The sequence below is a fragment of the Lepus europaeus genome, chromosome 16, assembly GCF_033115175.1.
Source record: "Lepus europaeus isolate LE1 chromosome 16, mLepTim1.pri, whole genome shotgun sequence".
Lineage (NCBI taxonomy): Eukaryota > Metazoa > Chordata > Mammalia > Lagomorpha > Leporidae > Lepus > Lepus europaeus.
This window is the reverse complement of record NC_084842.1, coordinates 27,365,763-27,390,463: the sequence shown is the minus strand read 5'-3', so window position 1 is coordinate 27,390,463 and position 24,701 is coordinate 27,365,763. Positions and strand designations below refer to the sequence as shown.

General features: G+C 44.1%; 2 protein-coding genes across 5 annotated transcripts in view; one reads left to right on the top strand and one right to left on the bottom strand.

Annotated features, from left to right (window-relative positions):
• Nucleotides 1–139: 139 nt before the first annotated feature.
• Nucleotides 140–23,405, bottom strand: RWDD4 (RWD domain containing 4). Of its 4 annotated transcripts, XM_062213719.1 has the most exons (9): nucleotides 23,116–23,405; nucleotides 22,522–22,665; nucleotides 19,529–19,609; nucleotides 10,872–10,981; nucleotides 10,632–10,779; nucleotides 9,258–9,375; nucleotides 7,064–7,113; nucleotides 6,931–7,003; nucleotides 140–983 (listed from the first exon to the last, which is right to left on the bottom strand). In XM_062213719.1, the coding sequence occupies exons 3-9, from the start codon at nucleotides 19,607–19,609 to the stop codon at nucleotides 964–966; spliced, it is 600 nt and encodes a 199-aa protein (XP_062069703.1). In that variant the 5' UTR covers nucleotides 22,522–22,665; nucleotides 23,116–23,405; the 3' UTR covers nucleotides 140–963. The 4 variants fall into 4 exon arrangements, with proteins under 4 accessions (XP_062069703.1, XP_062069701.1, XP_062069702.1 ...); XM_062213717.1 differs by lacking the exon at nucleotides 22,522–22,665 and having other exon boundaries at nucleotides 23,116–23,404; XM_062213718.1 differs by lacking the exons at nucleotides 22,522–22,665; nucleotides 23,116–23,405 and adding an exon at nucleotides 22,423–22,502.
• A 204-nt stretch (nucleotides 23,406–23,609) lies between these two features.
• TRAPPC11 (trafficking protein particle complex subunit 11) overlaps nucleotides 23,610–24,701 on the top strand; it is a 51,532-nt gene continuing 50,440 nt past the window's right edge. Inside the window, exon 1 of the mRNA XM_062213716.1 lies at nucleotides 23,610–23,755. The gene's annotated coding sequence lies outside the window, so the exon portion shown is untranslated. The remainder of the gene's footprint in view (nucleotides 23,756–24,701) is intronic.

Genomic DNA, 24,701 nt, shown 5'->3' with positions numbered 1-24,701 from the left:
TTGTATTAAAAAGAAGCTCAGGTTGAAAAATACATGTGGATACTTGGAAAGATCCTGAAAGGAAACAAGACTTGAAATGTGGTTCCATGTTGAACCATCCAGAAGGATTCAGTTATCCAAGGGCTAAAAACACGAAACAGTAGATAAATAAGAATTTATTGAGCTCATTGTCTCCAACAACACAAAAATTAAACATTAAGGCATTTTTTTTTTACTCTCATCCTGATATATGCCGCAAAGAGAAATCTTTTAAATAAGAGCTAACACTTACTACACGAATGCTTTCAAATGTATTTGGCGGATTTGTTTTTATATTCTCCTAATCCATTTATCACTGAAAGCTCTCATGATCAAATATTGTGACACAAATCAAGATTAAAATATAAAGATACTAATTTATTAAAGGATCACACTTGAGAAATAAAAACGAACTACGAAGAGTACCCATTGTGTAAAATTCAAATATTGGTATTTAAACTTCTCTGAGGCGATGTGTGCTTCAGTAATTAAACACAAGCAGAGATAAAGACTTTATTCTAGAACCCCAGCAATACGGGGCACACTATGGAATAACTGGACTCAGTGCTCCGCTGTATGGGGGTGAGAGTTTGAAAAAGGCTTTGTTCGCCTTTCAAAACTATCACACCTACTGGAGTAAGATCATATAAATTAACAACGATTATTATTCCCTATTGACCAGTTATAAAGCTCAACACAGTTCATAAAGTATACTAACAATTAACATTTTCACCTTTTATTAAGGCAAGTTTGTGAAAACAATACAACCAGATCTCTTCATGAACTTTCCACTTAGAACATTTTTTAAGTAAGAAACTTACAAAAAACCTGTGCTTTATAAAAAGCCACCTCAATACCAGAAAATAGTAATGAAAGATTTTCAACCCAGTTTTCTGTCTAAACGATGTTTTTGCTTCTCAAATCCCAAGTTGTTATTCATCATCTTTAGAGCCAGTTTTGCTTAACTATGAAAAAAGAGAAAACAAATATTCAACAAGTGATTGTGTTATTTCCACTCAACATCAAAATTAAGTAAACAACAGGCAACAAGGTTTGAGTAACTTAAACCATCTATAGCTTATTTTCAACTTCAAGCTTACCTACTTCAAGTAGGTTTTAGAAAATGCAATGTCAATGAAAATATAACCTCAACAGAACAGAAAGGAAAAAAAAATCTCCTGAAATATTCTATGAAGTAAGCTGGAGGGGCCAGTGTTGTGACACAGCAGGTTAAGTCACAACTTGGCAATGCTTGGTTCAAGTCCTAGCCTCTCTGCTTCCCATCCAGCTCCCTGTTAATGCACCAAAGAAAGCAGCGAGTGATGGCTCAACTGCTTGAGCCCTGCCACCCAGGTGGAAGACCCAAATGGAGTCTCTAGCTCTGGCTACGGCCAGGCCCAGACCCAGCTGTTGTGACAATTTGGGGAGTGAAGCAGCAGATGAAAAATCTGTGTTTTTCTTTCTATTGCTCTGCCTTTCAAATAAATAAAATAAATCTTAAAAAAAATAGAAATATAAACGTTTTTAAAAAAGAAACTGGGGGCCGGCGCCGTGGCTCAATAGGCTAATCCTCCGCCTTGTGGCCCCGGCACACCGGGTTCTAGTCCTGGTCGGGGCACTGATCCTGTCCCGGTTGCCCCTCTTCCAGGCCAGCTCTCTGCTGTGGCCAGGGAGTGCAGTGGAGGATGGCCCAAGTGTTTGGGCTCTGCACCCCATGGGAGACCAGGAGAAGCACCTGGCTCCTGCCATCGGATCAGCGCGGTGTGCCGGCCGCAGTGTGCCGGCTGTGGCGGCCATTGGAGGGTGAACCAACGGCAAAAGGAAGACCTTCCTCTCTGTCTCTCACTGTCCACTCTGCCTGTCAAAAAAAAAAAAGAAAAAGAAACTGGGAGCAAGAATATAAAAAATAGAAGATGCCACTTATAAAATGAATGACATGGGGTGGCCATTGTGATGTAGCAGGTAAAGCTGTACCTGCAACACTGGCAACCCATCTGGGTACCAGTTCATGTCCCGGCTGCTCCATGTCTGATCCAGCTCCCTGCTAATGTACCTGGGAAAGCAGGGGAAGATGGCTCAAGTGCTTGGGTCCCTGCCACCCACATGGGAGACCCAGAAGAAGTTCCTGGCTCCTGGCTTCAGCTTGGCCTGTCCCTAGCCATTGCAGCCATCTGGGGAGTGAACCAGCAGATGGAGAATCTCTCTCTGTAACTCTTTCAACTAAAAAAATAAACCTTAAAAAAAAAAAAAATGACACTCTTCCATTTTTGTTTTGTATTGCAGATAATACATTATTTTAAAAAATTTCAAATTCTGATTAAAAAACAATATATGATTTACTATTTTAATCAAACAACAAACTCTTACAGTTTTGAAAATACAATAAAAACAAATTTATCTTTTGATGATAATCTTTGGCAGGAGTTAGCAAATGTGGGTGGAGGAAAAATAAGTCTCCAACGGTACAAAAGCACCTCTGATCAGAATAACCACTTAGGCAGATGTTTGGCCTAGTTGTCAAGATGCTGGTTAGGTGGCCGGTGTTGTGTAGTGGGTAAAGCCACTGCCTGTGATGCTGGCATCCCATATGGGTACCAGTTCTAGTTCTGGCTGCTCCACTTCCGATCCATCTCCCTGCTAATGGCCTGAGAAAGGCAGTGGAAGATGGCCCAAGTGTTTGGGTCCCTGCCACCCATGTGGGAGACCTGGAGGAAGAAGCTCCTGGCTCCTGGATTCAGCTTGGCCCAGCCCTGGCCATTGTAGCTATCTGGACAAGGAATCAGCAGATGGAAGACCTCTGTCTCTCCCTCTTTCTCTGTAACTCTGACTTTCAAATAAACAAATTAAAAAAAAAAAAAAAAAAAAGACGCCGCTTAAGACACCCATGTCCCACATCAGAGCACCTGGGTTCAGTATCTGGCTCTGCTCCCACCTCTAGCTTCTTGCTAATACAGACTCCTGGAAGTAGTAGTGACAACCTGAGCAGTGGAGGAGACCGGGATTGAGGTGTTTTTTTTTTTTTTATTTGACAGATAGAGTTAGACAGTGAGAGAGAGACAGAGAGAAAGGTCTTCCTTCCGTTGGTTCACCCCCCAAATGGCTGCAACAGCTGGAGCTACGCTGATCGGAAGCCAGGAGCCAGGTGCTTCTTCCTGGTCTTTGACGCGGGTGCAGGAGCCCAAGCACTTGGGCCATCCTCCACTGCCTTCCTGGGCCAGAGAAGAGAGCTGGACTGGAAGAGGAGCAATCGGGACTAGAACCCGTCACCCATATCGGATGCCGGCGCTGCAGGTGGAGGATTAACCAAGTGAGCTATGGCACCGGCCCCTGGATAGAGTTCTTAGCATCAGCTTTAGCCCAACCTAGTCCCAGCTACTGTGAGCATTTTGGGAGAGTGAACCAGCAGTTGGATGGTCTCTGCCATTCAAATAAATAAACAAACTCCACTGTATCCAACAACTTCAAGAGTTCCAGGGAATGTGGGAAGCTACGAAAAGCAGAAACTACTAAGGGTAGTGGCTTTCAAACATTTTTGTCCCAAGGACTTCTTTACACTCTCAAAATTTGAGAACCCTTAGAACTTTTTAAATGAGGTTATACCTACTGCACTTGAAATTAAAACTGAGAATTTAAATTTACATAAAAACAACAATAAACACATTGTATGATAACCTAATAATATTTTAAAGGAAAAATACATTTTCTAATAAGAACAAAAAATGTGAAAAGTGGTGCTGCTTTTATGTTTTTCTAAGACAGCTGGATTCTCACAAATTGCTACTACAGTAAAGCCAGCATAATGAAAAGTGGCACGGAAGTGCTAGGAACCACCTGAGTTAATAATGCACACATTTAGTTCATAAACCTTATACAGTCGGGAGAACCTAAGCACACACTCTACTGCATCACACACCCACAGCCTCTGGACACACCAGGCACACTCCAGACAAAGCCAGTGGAAAAGGCAAACAGCGTGATTATAATGTAAATGGGCTTGACTTTGCATAATCCCTGAGGGGGTACAGGAGCACACTTGAAAACCACTGGCTCAGGGTAATCAATTCTGAGGACAAACTGTCTATGCAGTGACCTCCTTCAAAATTCCTTCTGCCATCTCCCAAGATTACTGGCTTATTTGAATTTCATTAAAATTGTTTTTATCTGAAACTCCATATTTATATTAACAAGGACTCTTAAAAATCACCAGAAAACTTCTCCAGATAGGCAAAGGAGTACTGTCACCGCTTCTAGATCTTACTTTCAGTTGAAAAACGCTGCACATACTCTGACCCACAAAATGGCTCATTCTAAACACAGAGCATTTTGAGGAGAGGACGGACTTCACTGGCGAGTTACACGCAGGTGTACCCAGCACAACGTGAAGTCCCCATTGGGCATCAGCGGAGAGGGGCTCAGGTGAATGAGAAACTTCCTGTACAGGGTCAGCCAACCGCCCAGCACAGGGGAACAAATACTGTATTTCTTTTTTTTTTTTTTTTTTTTTTTGACAGGCAGAGTGGACAGTGAGAGAGAGAGACAGAGAGAAAGGTCTTCCTTTTGCCGTTGGTTCACCCTCCAATGGCCGCCGCGGTAGCGCGCTGCGGCCGGCGCACTGCGCTGTTCCGATGGCAGGAGCCAGGTGCTTCTCCTGGCCTCCCATGGGGTGCAGGACCCAAGGACTTGGGCCATCCTCCACTGCACTCCCTAGCCACAGCAGAGAGCTGGCCTGGAAGAGGGGCAACCGGGACAGGATCGGTGCCCCGACCGGGACTAGAACCCGGTGTGCCGGCGCCGCAAGGCGGAGGATTAGCCTGTTGAGCTACGGCGCCGGCCAAATACTGTATTTCTGTACTCCAACTGCACCTCACGGCTCCTTACTCCCACTTCCTGGTTTCAAATTGGATTCCAGATGTACAGAAATTATTTTTAAAAATTTCTATAGAAATGCATCCCATGAACCAAATAGCTGACTTTAAAACATATCTTTTATTATTATTTTTTTTTATTTCAGGCAGAGTGGATAGTGAGAGAGAGACAGAGAGAAAGGTCTTCCTTTTTGCCGTTGGTTCACTCTCCAATGGCTGCTGCGGCCGGCGCATCGTGCTGATCCGAAGCCAGGAGCCAGGTGCTTCTCCTGGTCTCCCATGCGGGTGCAGGGCCCAAGGACTTGGGCCATCCTCCACTGCCTTCCCAGGCTACAGCAGAGAGCTGGACTGGAAGAAGAGCCACCAGGACAAAATCCAGTGCCCCAACCGGGTCTAGAACCTGGTGTGCCAGCGCCGCAAGGTGGAGGATTAGCCTGTTAAGCCACGGCGCCGGCCAAAACATATCTTTTTCTATTTATTTTTTATTTATTTGAAAGGAAAAGTTTCAGAGAGTGGAGGAAAGAGAGATATTTTCCATCTGCTGGTTCACTCCTCAAATGGCCACTATAGGCCGGCGCCATGGCTTAACAGACTAATCCTCCGCCTTGCGGCGCTGGCACACCGGGTTCTAGTCCCGGTTGGGGCACCGGATTCTATCCCGGTTGCCCCTCTTCCAGGCCAGCTCTCTGCTATGGCCCGGGAAGGCAGTGGAGGATGGCCCAAGTGCTTGGGCCCTGCACCCGCATGGGAGACCAGGAGAAGCACCTGGCTCCTGGCTTTGGATCAGCGAGATGCGCCGGCCGTAGCGGCCATTGGAGGGTGAACCAACGGCAAAAGGAAGACCTTTCTCTCTGTCTCTCTCTCTCACTATCCACTCTGCCTGTCAAAAAAAAAAAAAAAAAAAAGGCCACTATAGCCAGGCTGAAGCCAGGAGCCCAGAGCTTTTACTGGGTCTCCTAATGGGTACAGGGACCCAAGCACTTGGGCCATCTTCTGCTGCTTTCCCAGGTGCACTAGCAGGGAGCCAGACTGGAAGTGGAGCAGCTGGTTCTTGATTTGGCACCCATATGGGCTGCTGGCAGCTGCTATGCCACAATGCTGGCCCCTAAAATATATCTTATTTATTTACTGAAAGGCAACCTCTAAGAATACATTGCTAATAAATTACCCATTACTGTAGGTCCTCACTAGAATCCTAATTTTTAACTAGCTACAGATCACATTAAACACTTTCAACAGATGTGGCACTAACTGGCATACAAAAGTTTTTTTTGTGAAACACTACAAAGAGGATTAACTTATTGTGTTAAGTATCTCTTTAATATATCTGAAACTACAGATAACGCAAGAAAAATATGAGAGAAGTTGGCAGAAAAATACAAAATGGAAAGTAAACAATTTCAAACAAAAGTGGTAAACTTTCTTTGCAATGACAAGCAACAACATTAAGATCTATCCTTAAAGAAAAAGCTTATAATTTCTCCTAAGAAATTAGAGCATTCTTTTCCATGACTGGCTTTCTTCAGTTTCTATATTATTGATAATTGAGAGTCATATTTGAGCATGTCCATTCTTTTTTTTTTTTCTTTTTTTTAAGATTTTATTTATTTATTTGAGAGGGAGAGACAGAGAAAGGTCCTCTGCCCGCTGGCCTACTCCCCAGGTGGCCACAATGGCTGAAGCTACGCCAATCTGAAGCCAGGAGCCTGTGCCTCCTCCCGGTCTCCCACGTGGGTGCAGGGGTGCAAGGACTCAGGCCATCCTCCACCACTTTCTCAGGCCACAGCAGAGAGCTGGATTGGAAAAGCAGCAGCTGGGACCAGAACCGGCGCCCATATGGGATGCCGGTGCTGCAGGTGAAGGATTAACCCACTGTACCACGGCGCTGGCCCCGAGCAAGTCCATTCTTAAGATGTATTTACATAAAGTCAGATTTTAATGTAGTTACAAGTGACTTCTGAAGATTTCCCATTATTTACAAAAAGCAAACCTAGAACCAGGAGGGTAGGAAAGAGAGGTCTGTGAAGGATATGGCACAACTACTTACATGCTGAGTGGGAAGGAGGAAGCAGACGTGCCGGTGAATCCCAACCGTGGCAGGGGAAACGGAAAACACAAATCTCATTATTTGACGGCAGTCATGTAACAATTTTGAAGACTCGAACACAGACTTTACATACCTTCACGACATCAACCCAGTTCCAGCCCCGAGGGAGTTCCCCTTTGTGGTCTACAGGATGAAAATTCAGAATGTGATTTCTAATACCAGTTAGTTTAAAATTAATTTCCTAATAAACAGGATTTAAAATGCTACTGCACACAATGAATAGGCTAAACATTTAAATCACGTCACTCATTTGGAAAGAGAATTGATCATCACTGTGAACGGAACACGTTGTTCTCATGAGAATACTTCCAAAGTAGGTGAGGTAAGCCCCCTTTTTATATTTATCCTACATCTATTTGAGAGAAAGCCTTTTATCCACTTGAAACTATGGAGGTTGGTGGGCAATGTCAGAAAAAAGAGCTAATCAATTTATCAGTTCCATGCATGTGCACAATTCTACTGCTTTACATAGGTGACTGCTTTTTCAAATAAAAAATTGTGTTGGCTCACTATTTCATGAGTTAGCATTTTATACCATGAGGCTAGATTCAATATAGGAGGCCTTATAAAAAAAGCCTTTGGCGGCCGGTGCCATGGCTCACTAGGCTAATCCTCCGCCTGCGGCACCGGCACCCCGGGGTTCTAGTCCCTGTCGGGGTGCCGGATTCTGTTCCGGTTGCTCCTCTTCCAGTCCAGCTCTCTGCTGTGGCCCAGGAAGGCAGTGGAGGATGGCCCAAGTGTTTGGGCCCTGCACCCTCATGGGAGACCAGGAGGAAGCACCTTGCTCCTGGCTTCAGATCGGCGCAGCACACCGGCTGCAACGCACCGTAGCAGCCACCTGGGGGGGGGGGGGGGGAGTGAACCAATGGAAGGAAGACCTTTCTGTCTCTCTCTCACCCTCTAACTCTGCCTGTCAAAAATAAATAAATAAATAAATAAGTCTTTGGCTTCAAGACTAAAAGGTGGCCAAAAAAATTAGATGTTCATTGCTGTGCTCTGATAAAATGCTCATTATTTGGGGCTGGCATTGCGGGGTAGCAGGTGAAGCCACTGCTTACACTACCAGGATTTATCAGAGCTCTGGTTCAAGTCCTGGCTGCTCTGTTTCTGATTCAGCTCTCTATGAATGAACCTCAGTAAACAGCACATGATGGCTCTCTGTCATCCATGTGGGAGACTTGGATGGAGTTCCTGGCTCTTAGCTTCAGCCTCGCCCTGCCCTGGCCATTGTGGCCATTTGGAGAGTGAACCAGTAGACTGAAGATCTGTCTCTCCCTCTCTGACACTCTGCCATTCAAAGTTTAAAACAAAAAAATCATTATTTAAGCAAACATTCTTTTAAAAAGGCTTTAAATCCTTTGAGGAATGCTTCAAACTAGTTCACAAGAATTTATCTAAGAGTTCAAAGTCTGCAAATGTTTTCATTCTTTATTAAGAATATTCTAAATTAGGGGCAAGTGCTATGGAACATCAGGCTAATGCCTGCAGTGCCAGCATCCCATATGGATAGCAATTCTAGTCCCAGCTGCTTCACTTCTGATCAAGCTCTCTGCTAATGTGCCTGGGAGAGCAGCAGAAGATGGCTTAAGTGCTTGGGCCTCTGCACCCACGTGGGAGACCTGGATGAAGCTCCTGCTCCTGGTTTCGGTCTGGCCCAGCCCTGGTTGTTGTAGCCATTTGGGGAGTGAACCAGCAAGAAGACTTCTCTCTCTGCCTCTGCCTCTCCCTGTCTGTAACTCCACCTTTCAAATAAATAAGTAATTCTTAAAGAGGAATATTCTAAGTTAAATAATAGTTTAATAAATATACACTTTTTTTTAAATTCTTCAATTTAAAATGATTTACTTCCTTTGTATACTATATATGTCTCATTTTATGAAATCTTCAAAAAACCTGCATTCAAAACAAGCACATTATAATAATTTTACAGAACGGGAAACTAAAACTAACCCTACGATTATTATGGGAGAGAAGCAAGATTATTACATGTTAGTGGGTCCCAGCAGGACACACATTTTTGTGTCCTGTGCTAATGTTCTTCCATATCAAAACTCACTGGAGTTACTGTGCCCCTTAGTTACCATTTTTTCAAATAGTTACTCCTTGTGATGAAGTAAATATTTTCAATATACATTTGTGACCCAAGAGATCCATGTTCCAAATGTTTGAAGAATAAAGAGAATTAGCCTATATTTATAAAGCATACATAGCACACTGAAAAGCAATACATTTGTGTGTGTTATAAAAGAAAAAAAAATAACACAAACCTGTTTTATCTGCCAGCTTACGTTTCTGGGCCTTTGAAAGTTGTTCTTTTTTATCTTTTTTCTTACTTGATGGGGCTGTATTAGGAGTTTCAACTGAGATGATATTGCTTATGGATGTCTAGAAAAAAGAAATAACTCTTAGACTCATGCCTTAAAACTTACTAAGTTACACATACAAATATAGTTAAATTCTGAAATGGGTTGTCAATTTTTAGATTTATGAATAAAAGAACATTATACTTTTATTGTTATTCATTAATTAAAAGTCCCCTTAACACATTACTGGTTTCATTCTTCTAAAAGTTGACATCAAAGGAATTTAGTATAATAACTAGTATTATACTAGTGTGACTATCATAACTAGAACCCTGAGAAAGAGGATGAGAGGTTCCAAGGTAGTTTAACTTGCTATTATTTGGACATTTAAACACATCTCCAGAAAAACTGCCTGTATCTACCTAGAATATCCTGGTTCCCTGAAGAAAACATTTAAAACATTTAGTTTTGTGTTTGCTTATGAGATGGCAAGTGCTGCTGCAAATGGTTTCCAGGTCATTCTCTTGATGCTTATTATAATCCTATATGGTAGATAGTATTAAACCCCCCCACTGTACGGATGAGGAACTATGCACAGATTAAGAAACTTGCCCTAAGTCACTCAGTTCCTGCGTGGCACACAGTGAGAACGTGAACCCAGGCAGCCTGGCCCGCAGCGCATGGTTGTAGCTACTGCCCTCTTCTGCCCCTCCAGTTCCTTTTCCCTGTCTGCTGGGAATGTGGAAGCCAGAACCACTCAAGTTTAGAAGACACAGCCTTTGCTGCCAAAGGCTTACAGTTTGCTTCACCACACACACTCAGTTCACACTGACCACTGCAGGTCTTATAGTATATGTCTTTCATCTTTGAGATCATAAAAGATAATTATTCTAGAAATAAAACATGTTTTCCTGTTCAATAAAGGCTTCCAAAATTGTAACACCTTCAAACTGAACTTTGGCAGCACCAATTAAAACAAAGTAAGCCTCATGGAAAAGCAATCCCACACATATTTTAGCACTATTTAAGAAATCTTTTAGCCAGCCAAGCTTTCTGAGGAGACTAAGTAAATTAAAAAAATGTCTCCGTTTTGGTAGGTACCAAAAGTATTCCTCTCATTAATAAAAGGTAAACGTCTAGAGAACATAATTTCATCTTCTGGTTAAATATAAGAAATCTAAAATGCGTTGTTCTTATTTAACGCAGTAACTCTCATTTAAAATCTAACACAAAGTTTCTTCCCAATTTTCAAAAAAAAAATTTAGTGATTAAAATTAATTACCAGCAGAGGAAGGTCCAACCAGCAGAAGAATCTGGCAAAAAATAACCCATACTCACTGCAGAATTGATGGGATGATGGTTCTCCATGAACTGCTCTTTATTGTCCTTGGCATATTCAAACAATGTATAAGTCATGGCGGTGCCAAGATTAACTTCTACTGCTTCCTGTAACTTGGCTAATATACTCTGCTTTACAGCTGATGATCTACAACACATAACAAACATTTTTTGCTAAGAAAAAGTAAAATACAGAGTAAAATGAAAAAAAAAAAAAGCTGAAGAAGAAACACTACTTACATGGTGTTGTTAAAAAAAGCATTCATAGATATAATTGGAGGTGTCTGGGGATAGGTTTCTGTCCAGGAAATCTCTATTAAGAAAGCTTTGGGATCACCATTTTCACCTATCTGAAGAAAAGGGAAATATTAGGCTTGTAGAGAGTGACAAAAAGACAGGGCAGTAACATATCTTTAAACATTCATGCTCAGGTCGAAAACGCAACATATTGAAAAGTCAGTGGAGACTGAGCAGGGGGAAGGGAGTCTAATTTCGGATCTAGTCTGCCTCATGACTTTCCTATACCCACAGCCCACTCTGCAGCCAGCCCATTGGCTTTTCCTGCACCAAGGCTACGTCTTATCTTTGTTTTTGTTTTCACCAAAATTTTCTGAGGATGAAGACAAGACATCAACTGTGGGGGACAAAAATAATAACCCACACAAATGAAACTTCTCATCTTTAAGTTTTCCAAGTGCTACATCACAAAAGGTATTAAGAACAATTAAACAGGCTGGCTTTGTGGTACAGTGGGTTAAGCTGCCGGCTGGGACACTGCATCCCAACAGCTGGTTTGACACAGCTACTGCACTCCTGACCCAGCTCCCTGATAATGGACCCGGGACCCTGCCACCCATATGGGAGTCTAAGATGGAGTTCTGCGTTCCTGGCTTTGGCTTGGCCCAGATCAGGCTGTGTGGGCATTTGGGGAGGTGAACCAGCACATGGAAGATCTCTTCCTCTCTGTTGCTCTGCTTTCAAATAAATAATAAATCTTAAAAACAACAACAACTACTATAAAACCAAGTAAACTGGTGTGCATTCCAGAAAATGAAATGTGAAATTAAGAGATAAAGGAGCAGGCAGTCAGACATGCTATCTGCTGCCTAGGGCAGGTGTCATTGCCATGCTCCAAGAAATGTTTTTTGGGTCAATTGAACTAGACACGTACAAAACCATATTCACCATCTCTCTCTTTAAAAAAGATTTATTTATTTGAAGGGCAGTGTTACAGAGAGAGGGAGGGATAGACACAGAAAGAGAGCTCTTCCATCCACTGGCTCACTCCCCAAATGGCTGCAAACGCTGGGGCTGGGTTAGGCTGAAGCCAGGAACCAGGAGCTTCCTCTGGGTCTCCCATGTGGGTAGAGGGGCCCAAGGACCTGGGCCATTTTCCACTGCTTTCCAAGGCACATTAGCAGAGAGCTGGATTGAAAATGGAGCAGCTGGTACTAGAACTGGCAGCCTTATGGGATGCTGGCATCACAGGCAGCAGTTTTACCCACTACGCCAAAACTACAGCCTCTTGTCATTTTTTTGAATGAGGTTAGACAACTCCAGGATCAGGACAAACAGGGTTGAAATTTCTGGCCCAGCACTGGTTGTTGTTTCTTCTTGGCCCTATAGCTTCCATACGCTTACTACTTCTTTTTATTTTTTGTATTTTTAATGCTCTAGTTCATTTTCTCTAACAGAATAACAGTTGTCCAGCTCTAGATGGTCATGAGGCAGGGCTTCCAATCTATCTTGTTGAATGATGTGACCAGCTCTCTGGACTGCACAAGACAATCTTTTCCCAGGCCATCTCTGAACACCAAAGGACAGACAGCAAAAGAATATCCATAAGCAGTGCTACATCCATATGTCAGCCCAAAGAAAATATAGAAGATGGAGCTTCATCCACATTACCTCCATAAGATTATGGGTTACTTCTCTGGAGGGGGAATGTTAAAGCAGCTAGATAGATATTAGCCTATTTATACAGGAAAGACTCGTGTGGGAATTTCTGTGTGGTAGAATAAGAAAAATTGTAGAAGCAATCCAGCAATTACATATATAAAGTATTGTTATTGTTAAGAATCTTGTTGGGTTCTTTTCACTAAACTTTGCTCCAATATTCAAGACAAAAACAACAAAAAAAGATAAAGGAATGTCATATGCAGGACAGAAATCCCTGAATAATTTAAAGATATCTTTTATTTCATTTGCTTCCCTATGGTTTCATTTAAAAAAATTTACAGAAAAACTGAAATAGTACAATAAAACATTCACTGACATCTTCTGTAACCAATACTCGGCTCATTTACTTGATTTCTCTCTCTCCACCAAACAGCCAACCTCCACCCCTACAATGTATGTGATTTGTTTTCTCTCTTGAGTTTTTGATCAATGACTTGAAAATAATGAAATGCTCTCAAATATTTATGGGACAATTATCCTTTAAAATAAAGAAATATATTCTCCTTTATAATCACAAGAATATCATCATACTCAAATCAAACATTGATATAAAAATATTATTCAATCCATAGCACATATTAAAAATTCCCCAACTGGCTGGTGTTGTGGTATAGTGGGTCAAGCAGCTGCCTGCTGTGCCAGCATCCCATATGGGCACTGCCTCAAGTCCTGGCTTCTCCACTTCCTATCCAGCTCCCTGCTAATGCATTTGGGAAAGCAGCAGAAGATGGCCCAGGTCCTTGGGCTCTCACATACATGCAGGAGACCCAGAAGAAGCTCCTGGCTCCTGGCTCCTGGCTTTGCCCTGGCCAAACCCTGGCTCTTGCGGCCATTTAGGGAGTGAACCAACGGATGAAAGATCTCTTTCCATCTCATTCCTCTCTCTCTGTAACTCTGCCTTTCAAACAAATAAAATAAATCTTTAAAAAAATTCCCCAATTATACCTTATACATTTTTATTCTAGTTTTTCTACTGACTTTTTCAGCTTTTAAATTTATTTTCATTTTATTTGAAAGAGAGAGAGAGACAGAGAGAGAGAGATGGATGGAGATATAGATGAAGATAGATTTTCCATCCATTGGCTCCTTTGCCAAATGCCTACAACAGTCAAGAGTTGGGTCAAACCAAAGCCATAAGCCAAGAACTCTGTAGGTCTCCTAGATGGGTGGCTGGGACCGAAGTAATTGAACCATCGTCTGTTGCCTCCCAGTGTGCACATTAATGGGAAGCTGGATCAGAAGTGGAGTAGGCAGGACTCAGATGAGGCATTGCAAACCACGACTTAACTGCTGTGCCAAATGCCTGCTGAGCCTCAATTGTATGTAAAGTGTCTGGCGTAATTTTTAAAGATTTATTGATTTGTTTTTGAAATGCAGAGACAGAGAAGCACATCTTCCATACGTTGGTTCATTCCCCAAATGGCCACAACAGCCTGAATGGACCAGACTGAAGCCAGGACCTAGAACTCCAACCAGGTCTCTCACGTGGGTGGCAGGAACCTAAGACTTGAGCAACATGCTGATTTCCCAGGTGCATTAGCAGAGGGCTAGATCAGAAGTAGAACATGGGTTGGCACTGTGGTGTAGCAGGTAAAGCCGCCGCCTGCAGTGCTGGCATCCCATATGGGCGCCGGTTCAAGTCCTGGCTGCTCCACTTCCAATCCGGCTCTCTGTTATGGCCTGGGAGGGAGTGGAGGATGGCCCAAGTTCTTGGATCCCTGCATCCACATGGAAGACCCGGGGGAAGCTCCTGGCTCCTGGCTTTGGATCAATGCAGCTCCAGCCATTGCAGCCATCTAGGGAGTAAACCAGCAGATGGAAGACCTCTGTCTCTCTCTGCCTCTCCTTCTCTCACTGTGTAACTCTGATTTTCAAGTAAATAAATAAAAATCTTAAGAAAAAAGTAGAACAGAGGGAACTCAAAAGAGCACTTATATGGGATGCTGATGTCACAGGTGGCAGCTTATCCTGTTGCACCACTATGCCAGCCCCTTTAAAGTGTCCTTTAATAGACATTATCCCTATCCCATAAATCTACAACCCATTTAAGGATCACAGATTGCATTTCTTTTTTTAAAGATTTATTTCTTTATTTGCAAGTCAGAGTTACACAGAGAGAAGAGAGGCAGAGAGAGAGAAAGAGGTCTTCGATGGTTCACTCCCCAATTGGCTGCAATAGCCGGAGCTGTGCTGATCCAAACCCAGGAGCCAGGAGCTTCTTCTGGGTCTCCTACGTGAGTGCAGGGGCCCAAGGACTTGGGCCATCTTCTACTGCTTTCCCAGGTCATGGTAGAGAGCTGGATGGGAAGCGGAGCAGCCGGGACTCGAACCAGCGCCCATATGGGATGCCGGCACTTCAGGCCAGGGCATTAACCCGCTGCACCATAGCACCAGCCCTGACATTTCATTGTCATATTGTTTATTCTACTCTAACACCAAGGAGCTCCCAGCCTTCTTCTCTTGATGTACTTATGACAAAAAGAAAACAGGACAGTTTTGTTGTGTAATGTTCCCAGATGTAGAATGATGGTTCCCTCTGTTAAGATTTAAATTAAGGGGCTAGGGCACTGTGGCACAGTAGGCTAAGCCTCCACCTGTGGCACTGGCATTGCATATGGGTGCCAGTTCATGTTCTGGCTGCTCCTTTTCTGATCCAGCTCTCTGTTATGGCCTGGGAAAGCAGCAGAAGATGGCCCAAGTGCTTGGACCCCTGCACCAGTGTGGGAGACCCAGAAGCTCCAGGCTCCTGGCTTTGGATAGGCTTAGCTCTGGCTGTTGCTGCCACTTGGGGAGTGAACTAGTGGACAGAAGATCTTTCTCTGTGTCTTTCCCACTCTGTTTGTAACTCTACCTCTCAAACAAATAAATAAAATCTTAAAAAAGACAAAGATTCAAATTAAGGAGCCGGGGTTGTGGTACAGTGAGCTAAGCTGCCCCTGTGATGCCAGCATCTCATATTGGAGCACTAGTTTGATCCAATTCCCTGCTAATGCACCTGGGAAAACAGAGGATGACCCAAGTACCTGGGCCCCTGCTGCCCACTTGTAATACCCAAATAGAGCTCTGAGCTCCTTACTTCAGCTTGGCCCACCCCTGGCCACTGTGGCCATTTAAGGATGAATGAGCAGATGGAAGACATATTTCTCTGCCATTCTCTCCTTCAAATAAATCTTTTTTAAAGAAAGATTAAAATTAAATATTTTTGATAAGAATACCACATAGGTGACATATGTACTACCACAGCACCTACATGAAATGGATACTTATACAGAGCACATAAAATCTTCTAGAATCATCACTGGGGGATGACGCTGTGGTGTAGCGGGTAAAGCCGCCACCTGCAGTGCCAGCATCTCATGTGGGTGCTGGTTCGAATCCCGGCTGCTCCACTTCTGAACTGGCTCTCTGCTATGGCCTGAGAAAGCAGAGGGAGATGGCCCAAGTCCCTAGGCCCCTGAACCTGTGTGGGAGACCTGGAGGAAGCTCCTGGCTCCTGGCTTCAGATCACGCAGCTCTAACCATTGCGGCCAATTGGGAGTGAACCAGTGGATGGAAGATCTCTCTCTCTCTCTCTTTGCCTCTCCTTTTCTCTCTGTAACTCTAACTTTCAAATAAATAAATACATCTTTAAAAAGAAAATCATCATTGGTGATACTACGTTTGAACACTTGATTAAGGGGATGTTCTCCAGATCTCTTCAATGTAAAGGTACCTTTTTATTTTGTAATTAAGAAGTAAATTGTGGGGTAGTACAACATAGCTGTGTGAATATTTTGTTTTCAACAACTTTCCATCTAACATTTTTAGCACCTGTTAATAATCCTTGCCTGAATGAATTATTACATTAGGGATTGCAAAATGGCAATTTCCTAGTAACATCACGGAATGATTCATGAATCAGCATCTCTTCCTTATATAGGGTTATCTAATCTCCTATTATTTTTAGTGTAAGTGCTGCTTTGCTTCTAAAAGTATTTGAACAACAGCAGTTAAGACTTATAAACCTTTTACTTCAAATTATTACTTGATTCTCTTTTGTTTTCAGTCCACTGATTTCCCATCCTCTTCCCCACACCAGCAATCACATTCCAAACTAATGGAAGGTAAGGCTCAGAAATCCTATCAAGTAACTTAGGACATTTTGATATACCTTTTTAAGTCAATTACCTGCATAACTGATGTTGTCCATTTAGGCTTATCTTTTAATTATAGAGATAATTAAAAAGTGATAGATGTCACCTGTTTTGTGCAATCACTAGGTCCTTATATTTAGGAACAAACTGTCACATGCCTCACATTATGTGAGGTACGTTTGGATGCATCACTAAACTGCAGTATGAGTAACAGTTCAAAAGTCACAGACTAGGGCAGGCGTTTGGTACACAAGTTAGGATACCACTTGAGACACCAGCATGCTATATCTGAAGTATCTGGGTTCAAGTCCTGGTTCTACCTCTGATCCATCTTCCTGCTAACGTGCACCCTAGGAGGCAGCAGGTGATGGCTCAAGTACTTGGGACCCTACCACCCATCTGGGAGACCTGAATGTGGTTCTAGGCTCCTGACTTTGGTCTGGTCCTGCCTTATCTATTGGTGGGCATTCGGGGAGTGAACCAGAGTTTGGAAGATCTCTCTCTCTCCTTCTGTTGCTCTGTCTTTAAAAAAAAAGGCGGGTGGGGGTGTTGTGGCTTAGCAGGTTGAGTAGGTGGTACTCCATTATGGGTGCAGTTTCCGAGTCTTGCTTCACCACTTCCGATGCAGCTCCCTGCTAATGGCCTGGGAAAGCAGTGGAAGATGGCCCAAGTACTTGGGCCTCTGCCACCCATGTGGGAGACCAGGCAGGAGTTTGTGGCCCCTAGTTTCACCCTGACCCTGCCCTGGCCATTTAGGCCATTTGGGGAGTGAACCAGGGGATGGAAGATTTGTCTGTCTCTCCCTCTCTCTATCTCTTTTACTTTCTTTCTTCTTTTTTTTTTTTTAAAGATTTATTTATTTATTTATTTGAAAAAGTTAAGAGAGGGTAAGGCAGAGGCAGAGAAAGAGAAAGTCTTCCATTGGCTGGTTCACTTCCCAAAAGGCCGCAATGGCTGGGGCTGTGCCAGGCCAGATCCAGGAGCTGGGAGCTTCTTCTGGGTCTTCCATGTGGGCGCAGTGGCCCAAACACTTGGGCCATCCTCTACTGCTTTCCCAGGTGCACCAGCAGGGAGCTGGATAGGAAGTGGAGTAGCTGAGACTTGAACCAGCACCCAGTTGAGATGCCAGCACTGACAGCATTGGCTTTACTTGCTCCACCACAGCACTGGCCCCATGACTTTAAATAAACAAATTAAAAAAAACACAAACCTATAAATGGGGAATGGTTAATTCTACTTCAAAGTCAGGGCAGAGACAAGAGTCATGAGCCAAATATGCCACAGAGGAAGCTTGATTAGCCCTTAAAGGAAAAGCAGAATGAATAATGGGTGAGAGGTGAGGAAAAGAGCTAATGTATATCCAAAGGGAGAATGCAGGGTACTTAAAAAAAAAAAAAAAACAACAAACAGGAATGCATTTAATAACTCATTTGGTCTAATGGACGTCAGCAGCTGGGAAAACTTGGATGGACAGTTCAAAACAGAGAAGGCCTTCAGGTGTCAGGATAAACAATTCAGTCCTTCTTGGGGCAAGAGGAAACCACAGAGACACTTTATAAAACAAGACAACTGGATGACTCCTGTGGTGTCTCCGTGAGTGAGCTAGCAGTCTGTCAGAGCACGAACGATGGAGTGTAATGCGGAAGCCAAAGAAAGAAGAGAGAGCAGGAAGTCAGTCAGAAGCCTACTGCTCTATTCTGCAGCACGAGGACTAGGGCTGACTGGGGCACGGGCAGAGCGAGCTCTACTCCGTGTTCTTTGTCATCACACTGTCCCCTCATCTCATGTTTCTTTCCTCTGAAATTCACCCTATAGCTAGATCAGAGTGTCCAGTGCACAGTGCACACGCATGTCCTAGAGGACTCTATATAAGTGTGCTCAATTATACCACTGTTGTTAACAGAACCATTTAGAAAGTATATGAATACTCTCAACCTCATGTTTGCCAGGAGAAGGTGGCAGTGACGGGCAAAGTCTGGGGAGGCAGCTGGAGTCAATGAGAAGGGCCTTGGACTTAACTCCATCGTTAACTTTGACCATGAAAAGTCCCTTGGTTGTTCTACGTATGGAGATACTGTAAAGATATTGCTGAGCTTTTAAGGGAATTTAGAAGAGTTGAACAGGGATAGTATCCAAAATAAGTTAACTGCAAACAGTTTATTTCCCGTGACAATTTCCACTAAGTCATATTTAAGGATCATTCTCATATAATTTAAATGATGACAATATTTACAACAATGAACCTTTTACAAAAATACTTTCTCATTCCATTACTACTTATAATCATCTGGATACATCATTTGACATATGGTTTGTGTTATTTATTTACAGAGTAAAATATTGATACTGTTATATTGAAGAGAGAGTTAAAAGGAATTCTCATTTTAAAGAAAATCCACATTTCACATAAGTAAAAAAAAATCACATGTGTTTAGTATATAGATTTAATAAAATATCAACTTTTTTTGATCCTGCTAATTGTCAGTAACAGCTATGGAAGGTAAGGAAGACAGGACTAACTAGGAGGTAAAAATCATATAATTTCCAAGGTTTCTTCCATTTCTAACATTTTATGATTCTGTTACAATAAAAACAAGTCTCTCTTGGTCTTTAAAACATTTCTGAATTAAGTTTTCAAATGTTAAAAATGGTAAGTCATGGTTGATGAGTTTCATTTAAATGCTTCAGAAATATAAAGATAGAATACAATTCAACCACTAAGCTTAAAAACCAAAATCAGCATTTTTAGTAACCTTTAGTCTTTTCTAGCAAACTGGTAAGGTTCCTACTCATGACATGTCTTACCCTGTATTGAAATGAAACTGGACTTAATTCCCGGAAACTTTCATCTCCTTCATAAATAGAACGTAAAGCTTCTAGTTCCATCTGAAAGAAATGAAATCATTAATTTTTTTTTAGTAGTAGAAGCAGATTAGAAATAGAGGATCTTTAGTTACTGACTTAAGATCACTCACTATGTGGAATGATATTCTCAATTATGCATGTGTAACACTCATGTTACAATTATGCTATGGATACTTGTTTTAAAACTATGTGTCAGGTCCTCCTAAGTGTTTTACACTACACATCTTACGTAATTCTCACATCCATCCTAGGAAGATCTTATTACCTTATTTTTTTCCTTCCTACCAGGGAGGAAAACAAGATTCAATTTAAAGCAACTCCAGAGCATGGGTTTTTTTATCACTCTGCTTAAGAGTAATAGCCTGGGGCCGGCGCCGTGGCTTAACAGGCTAATCCTCCGCCTTGCAGTGCCGGCACACTGGGTTCTAGTCCCGGTTGGGGCACCGGATTCTATCCCGGCTGACCCTCTTCCAGGCCAGCTCTCTTCTCTGGCCCGGGAAGGCAGTGGAGGATGGCCCAAGTCCTTGGGCCCTGCACCCGCATGGGAGACCAGGAGAAGCACCTGGCTCCTGCCTTCGGATCAGCACAATGCGCAGGCCGCGGCGGCCATTGGAGGGTGAACCAACAGCAAAAAGGAAGACCTTTCTCTCTGTCTCTCTCTCTCACTATCCACTCTGCCTGTCAAGAAAAAAAAAAAAAAAGAGTAATAGCCTGGGGTGGAAAGAGCACTAAACCTGGAGATAAGAAATACAAAGCACAAGAACTTCCTATTACATAAATTACTATATTTGTAATCTTTCTAATGAGATGATTTAAAACTTAAAAAAAATTGTACAAAAAACAAAAAACCTAGGGGCCGGTGCGCTGTGGCGTAATAGTTTATTTAAGCATTCGCCTGTGGCACTGGCATCCCATATGGGCACTGGTTCAAGTCCCAGCTGCTCTACTTCTGCTCCAGCTCACTGCTAATGGCTTGGGAGAGCAGTGGAAGATGGCCCAATTACTTGGGCCCCTGCACCTGCATGGGAGACCCAGAAGAAGCTCCTGGCATCTGGCTTAGGATCCGTGCAGCTCCCTTTGGGGATGAACCTTCCATTCCTTTGGGGGATGGAAGACCTCTCTCTAACTATGCCTCTGAAGTGAATAAGTAAATCTTTAAAAAAAAAAATAAGAAAACTTAAAGAGAAAGGCTGGTAAGGATCTACTCAAGATAGGAGAAAGGACTGCAACACAAAATGTAACTAGCAACCTTGCTGGGGAGTGTTTCTTAGAATACAGCGGTCTTACAAATGATTGAGTCTTGTGGAAGCGGGAAAAAAAAGCGAAATCACCTTCGAGAAGCTATGACGTAGAACCGCCCTTGTCTATACTGTTGACGAACAGTTCTTTTAGCTTTTTTAATTTCATTCTTTCTTTTTCTTTCTTGGACTTAAGAGGAGAGGGAGGAGGAAGCAGGGGAGAGTGGGCGGGAGGGCAGGTACAGTGGGAAAATGACTATGTTCCTAATGTTGTATTTATGATATACATACAAATAATAATAATATAAAGATTGAGTCTCAAGCACCATTTGACTATGGACAATTCTCTGAGAAGACTGCCCTCGTGTACGTGTTCTGGTTTTCAAAAAGGTGTATCCATGAATTCTACAGAGTAAAGATGGTGACCTTGTGACATGGACACAAGTTTAGAACTGATTTTTTTTTCTTTTCTTTTCTTTTTTCTTTTTTTTTTTTTTTTTGACAGGCAGAGTGGACAGTGAGAGAGAGACAGAGAGAAAGGTCTTCCTTTTTGCCGTTGGTTCACCCTCCAATGGCCGCCGCGGTAGCGCGCTGCGGCCGGCGCACCGCGCCGATCCAATGGCAGGAGCAAGGTACTTAAGCCAATATATGCAATCAAGGCATATGTAAATAATCCTTCTCAGAGAGGCTACTTCTGATTCATAGAACAGCAGGAAACAGTCTACACAGATTTTAGCAAGGCCCCACAAGTTTCTCTTGTTACCTTTACAAAGAAAAATATAAATTCAAACTGGATTCAGGAACAACTAAGAAGATTAGACTGTTAGAAACAACTGACTCAAAATACAGCTATTCTTTAATGACTGGAACAGGAATATAAACAGAAGGCAGGTTCAGTGCTGGGACAGTGCATCACGCTGGCGGCAGAATTAAGAACTCAAAATGTCCTTAAAAAGCATGCTCATGATGAAATTAAACAGCGTTAAATAGAAGAAATTATGTTTACATTCTTAAATACACAGAGAAAGACAAATTTTATAAAAAGCACTTAAACGGTTTGGTTGACAGTGAACATTACTGAACATAACTGTAGAAAAGGCATTTTGCAACAATTTGACAACAGGACATAAGCTTAGAACCTGCCCGCTGACAGAATTCCAGGATGGTAACGGAACTTGAAATAATGGGCTTAGGAATAAAAGCTAAGGGAACAATTTTGCCAAGAAGAGGACACTGGACCGGAAACTGTCTTCAAAGATCTGAAAATCAGTCACAGGGAAGAAGAATGGAAATGGAGATTCGGGTCCCACCGCAGAAATTCTGACTCAAACGGAGTGGGGTGCAGTGCAGGTTATTTATTTAACAATCACTCAGATGGCTCCAACTTGGAGAAACCTTCCCCTTCATGTATGCTCTGTGCATTGCTGGAAGACAAAGCTAGTAATGCCTTGGCTGAGAGACTTCCGTAGCAAGACTGCTTTAGCAGGAATTTAGGTGTCAACTTGCTTGTTGAACTTTGGGTCTTAATTTAAAGCTAATTTCTGATCCACAGATGCTATCACTTCTAACGTGTGGAAGTGCTAATTAAAGCAATACCTGACAAGTGTATTAGCGAATGCACAGGAGGCTTGGGGTCTGGTTCCAATCCTAGCACAGCCTCACGGCGCGGTCCGGGGGCCACTCACTGCGCCTTACCCATCCCAAAGGTAGCAGGTGCCCCCAGAGGTGACCTGGCGCGTCCCTCCAACGTGTCAAAACAGGATTTTAAAGAGAAAATACGTGCGCACGAAGCATACAATTCTGATGGCACGCTGTATCCTCAAAAGATTCGGCATCCATCTGCCAACACGGAAAAATGATTTCATAAAAACAATCTGGACAGAAACCAGAGACACGCGGGTCATTATTTTTCTCCACTAGGAGATTTAACTAAGGTAACTCTCCACCAGTCAGGAGTTTTTAGGACTCAGAGGTGATCAGATTCCAGGCCAGCTCGGGGCACAAGCTCTGAACACCACGCGGAGTCAAGGAGACAACTGGGTCGTGGACCAAGGACAGTCACCCTGGTCATCAAGGAAATCTGCGGAGACCCGCGGGTGGGCAAATACGAAAGACGGCAGGGAGAGGGCAGGCAGAGGCGGACCCCCAGCCTTTCACGCACGCCTGTCCTCTCTCGCACCGCACCGGCCAGGCTCGGAGGGCACGCGGGGCGCAGGGCACGTGCGGGCCCCGGGCCGCGACTGCGCGCCTGCGCGGGAACACGGGCGTCCAGCCTCGGGTGGGGCTCACCTCCTGGTCCTCGTTGGCACTCATCGCGCCAGTCGCGGGGCCCTCCCGGGCTGCTGGCGTTCACAACGAAGAGGGCACCAGTGCACTGGCCCCCGAGGCCGGGGCGTCCCCCTTCCGCGCCTCGGCTGCGGGGCCACGCACCCTTCGCGGCCGCAGACCAGAGTCACGCACGCCTCGGGGCTCTCGGCAGCGTCGAGTCGCCGAGCACAGGGGCCCGGCAGTGCTCCGGGAGCCGGAGGCCGCCGTGGGTGAGGCGACCCGGAGTCTGAGGGGCGGCTGCGGGGCGGTAACGGCGGAGGCTCCGCCCCCTCTTCCCTCTCGTTTTTCCCATTGGCTCCTTCCATCTCCGCCCCCGACTCTTTCTCTCGTAGGACTTGGAGAGCTTCCTTCGCGTTGTGGAGAGCGGCGTCCGACTCCAGGACGGCGATTGGTGTAGGACGCTGTCACTCACGTCCAGAAAGTGCTTCCTGTGCCAGAGGAGGTGGGGACCGGGAGGTCCGGCCTGCAGGAGCCTGCGGCGGGGCCGCGGCCGTGGGGACGGGTCCGGACGTTCTGTGGCCCCTCTGCCTGCTTCCCGTCATCTTCTCCCGCCTGGCGGCGATCGGCCACGGCTGCTGCGGGTCCGGGGCGTGCGGCCTGGGTGAGTCCGGGCCCAGAGACCCATGGGGCCAGGCGAGGCCGCTGAGGAAGAGCTAGCTCTTGACAGTACTGGTTTTGGGGCCTGCGTTTCCCTCTGTGTGAGGGTGCAGTCCTGGCATTTCTCTTCCAGCCCCTCCCAAAAGACGCACCCACTTCCAGGACGCCCCCCATGCCGCCCACTTAACGGGGCGGGGTAATAGGAGAGGAAGATGCCTTTTGTGCAAGATTCTTTCTCCAGCTTCCTTCATTGGAGCTACCCGGGGCAGAATTCCGTGACCACGGGGATGGAATCTAAGCCTCAGTTGAGTTTGTGCTCCACGTCCTCACCATCGACTTTTTTTTTTTTTTTTTTAATAACCATTTGGCCTCAAACTGAGCTCATTCCTCCTTTGCTCATTTTGGAGTTGCGATTGGTGTAGGAATCATCTCTGAATCTCGTTGTTAGTAGACGCTAGCCTTACACCCCGAACTCCCGTTCATTATAGTAAAGCCGCATTGTTATAACTACTTGTCATGCTGCCTGACAGATTGCTTCCCTTGCACTCGGTGGTGTCCACCCAGAATGCTCACTTGTACTTCTGTGCCGCCTTCCATGTCATGGTTTGGTTTGTGGCTCCATTGGCTTCCTTCAGGGAATCTGAAAATTTCCCTTCCTCAGCTTTCCTCGTGGAAGCGTTCAGTGTATACCTCTCTTTACCTTCCTGTTTGCAGCCTCTGCTGGAGAATAAGCATGCAAATTGAACTGCCCAAACTTTTAAAGTTGAATATGGCAAAACTTTAGGTGCAGTTTTTATACAGTAGATTTGGGACAGATTTGCCAGTTGTTGACAGCTGTCCATCTTGCTCAGTAACCGTGTGTGGCTGTTGAGCTTCTGAAATAGGCTAGTCCAGATTGAGATATTATGTGGGTAAAATACACACCAAAATGCGAAGACTTAGTGCAGTAC